General features: G+C 38.1%; 1 protein-coding gene across 1 annotated transcript; it reads right to left on the reverse strand.

The window, feature by feature from the left end:
- Positions 1-686: 686 nt before the first annotated feature.
- On the reverse strand, positions 687-3204 carry LOC120345805 (acyl-CoA dehydrogenase family member 10-like). The gene has a single exon (XM_039415356.2). The coding sequence runs from the start codon at positions 3110-3112 to the stop codon at positions 1235-1237; it is 1878 nt and encodes a 625-aa protein (XP_039271290.2). The 5' UTR covers positions 3113-3204; the 3' UTR covers positions 687-1234.
- Positions 3205-3469: the final 265 nt, after the last annotated feature.

Here is a 3469-nt window from a genome sequence, read left to right on the forward strand (position 1 = left end):
AAAAAGCTCAAAAATAGGGATTGATTACTCTGCGTGGGTTGCGGGGATAGTTATGTGCGAGAGGACGTGCTGGACCTCTCGCCGCCGTAGGTGGTTTAGGTAACCGCTGGTCGGTTACGACTTCCTTCGCCATGCTTCCGAAACTAACTAATCCCATACGCGACATGGAAGGGTAACCGGACGAGAGACCGCGGTTCGCCATATATATGGTTAAGCCGTCTTATCGTCTTCCATTAAAATAATAATAGAAAATTCCCGTGAACGCACAAATATTTGCGAGTGAATAAGACGGTGTACAGTGTACACACTCGTCAATGGGATAAAAATAATCACAGGTGAAAATGTACGTAGTTGCAATTATTCATGGGCTCAGGTGTACGTGGACGGAAATGTCGGTGGGCGCAGTTTACAGGCGCGAAGACAATGGAACCCGTTGTCTTAGGTGCTAATCTAACATATTCATCCAACAAAAATGCTGATTTAAATCAGTGTACAAAGTTTGAAGATGACTTATTATTGAACTCAGCAAACATCTGGTTTGGGTTAGATATAACACGAACGAACCAACGTTTCCTCACCAAGCTACGGTAATTTCTCAAACATAATGCAACTGCAAGAAGGTCAGCAAAGGATTCCTGGTATTCAGGGTGTTATTATGCTGTCCTTACTGGTAGTATAATTTGCAATACTAGTACAATTATTTTATTTCACGAAATGAACATACTGCTACATTAGGAAGAGGTGATATCTTCTAAAGACCAGTGGTGCATAGTAAAGACGGGCAAACACAGAAAACTTATATTACACATTATCTTTATTATTATGGAATCGTATTCTTTCACAAGATAAATGAAAATAATTATGCGATTGGTCAAGGACGATTATTTATTGACAATTCATGTATGAACAAAATCTCTCACAAAATCCTAAGCCCACTTTAATCAATTTTGAACAGTTACAACAAAGAAATTTGCAGTGGATAATCAGCACAAAAAATTAAGTCAGTGAATAGCACAGTCATAATGAATAATTTCTCAACTGAACCAAAAATTAAATTATCCACAATGCATTACAAAAATACTCGAAAAAATTACCAACAAGATACGGCATGCACCTAATGCAAGTCATCCCTATCATATCCAAGTATATTAACATTATTAAGATATTATGCTAGATAAAACAATAAAATTAGCAAGTGCCTCAAATAAAAGTTTATATATTAATTATTGTGCCCTTATGGTTTTCCCTTCAAAAGAATGCGATTGGAGTCATTGAATACTCTAAATCCTTCTTTACATGCAAAATTCCAACCAATATCGGCCATTTGTTCTGCAAGTGAACCAGCAGCGTTGGCAGAAGCAGAGCTTGCCTGGCCCATTTTGGACCTTTTAAAAACACCTTGTAATATAGAAGCTACTCTGAAAAATGTAAAAGCCATATAAAAATTAAAATTTGAAACTTCTGCTGTGTTAGTTTTGGAGCAGTAACGATGCATTAATTCCTTCATGCTGGGAATGCCCAGACGTTCCAAATCCTTTTCAGCCATGCCTGGTAGTATTGGTATATTTTTAGGCAAATAATGAGCAATTCCCATATATGCCAAATCTGACAATGGATCACCCAGGGTGGACAATTCCCAGTCCAAAACAGCAAGAACCTCATCAGTCTCTGGATGAAAAATAAGGTTATCGAGTCTGTAGTCACCATGAACCACAACAGTACTCTCATTTTTTGGTAAATGTTGTGGCAACCATTCTATCAATCTGTTCATAGCAGGGATATTATGAGTTTCAGTTGCCTTATATTGCCTTGACCAAGTTATTACTTGTCTTTCAACATAATTTCCATATTTTCCAAAGTCGGTGAGATCTGCATTGTCTATGTTAACGGAATGTATATTACACAGAGTATCAGCTAGGTTATGATAAATTCGCCGTCTTTTCTCTGCAGGCATATCAGGGAGCAGTGGATTTTTATACACATTGCCATCCACATATTTCATCAAATAAAAAGGAGTACCAAGGATTGAAGAGTCTTCACAAAGAGATAAAAGTGTGGGAATAGGAACCCCTGCTTCTTTCATGGCAGACATTACTCTGTATTCTCTTTCAATAGCGTGTGCTGATGGTAACAATTTGCCTGGTGGCTTTTTTCTAAGAACTGCTTTCATATCTCCATACTCAATATAGTATGTCGGATTAGACTGGCCATGAGCAAACTGCCGAATATGTAGGCCAGTGTGTGAATGAATCTTGAGGGTATTCTGAATGTATTTCTCAAGATTCCTTTCTGATATCTCCATACCTTTTCGAACTCCCTTTGTTTCTGGGATAGGATTGGACAGAGAAAACTGCAATATTTGTTCGAGCTGCGCAAGTGAGGCAGGAATGTTTTCCACTTTGATGCATCGAATTCCAAGACTCTTTGCAGTCTTTATATTACTGCCAATGTCATCAAGAAAGATTGCATCTTCAGCCTTGACTCCCAATGCATTCAAGCATTTGTTATAAATAACTGGATTCGGTTTATTTATTCCAGCCACAGCAGACTCTACGACAACATCAAAAATTGATTGATCGATAGGAATCAATGTGCTGCCATCAGAATTTTTCCAGTTATTTGTCAGGAGAGCGGTTTTAATGCCTTCTGCTTTTATAGCCCTGACTGCATCTAGCACTTCTGGGATTGGATCACCCATTCCATTCTCCAAATACTCAAGAAAGTCATGTAATTCCACACTTTGACCTGCAGTGACAGAACATTCCTCAGAGAATTTTACACCAAACTCTTCAGAATTTAGTTCTCCTATTTCCAATTTAGGCCAAGAACCATCTGCACCAAACTGCTCAATACATTTCCAGATGGTACCAGGAGGAATCCCTCTTTCATCCTCATATGCTCTTGTTAGTGGAAATGGACTTTTGAGCACAACTCCACCCATGTCAAATATGACAGCTCTTGTTTTGTAACGAATATTTTCCACCAATATGTGCGAGGGTGATAGACATACTTTTGCCAACAACAATCCATGATATGATCGTCTTGAAGAAGCTGTTTTTAGAACACTGTGACAATATCCAATTTTACTTAAGAACAATTTTGGGATGTTCATACTACAGTACTAGTTCACTGAATTAACGAATAATATTGTAATTTTTGTAACCAAGTGTAAATGTGATCATCTGTAAATATCATTATATTATCTTCTGGCTGTCATAACACCTGAATGAAAATAGGTGAGCTAGCGGGAACAAGGTTACTCTAGCCTACATTTTCGTGGTGATCAAAGGGTTAGGAATTAATTAATTATGGGACCAGAACCATGCGCTAGGTAACCAAAATTGGGGTCTCATGTAGTTTCGTACCTAACATACTTCTAGTGGGCGTAGCATAACAATTTTTTAAATTGCCAATCCTAACCCCCACAAAAAATAACATCCCTACGACGTCACTGTGACATAATAGAGCC

This window comes from Styela clava, chromosome 8 (genome assembly GCF_964204865.1).
Source record: "Styela clava chromosome 8, kaStyClav1.hap1.2, whole genome shotgun sequence".
Lineage (NCBI taxonomy): Eukaryota > Metazoa > Chordata > Ascidiacea > Stolidobranchia > Styelidae > Styela > Styela clava.

What these genes read in the sequence shown, in the direction of transcription:
- LOC120345805 (XM_039415356.2), bottom strand. Translation starts at nt 3,112, where the DNA reads ATGAACATCCCAAAATTGTTCTTAAGTAAAATTGGATATTGTCACAGT.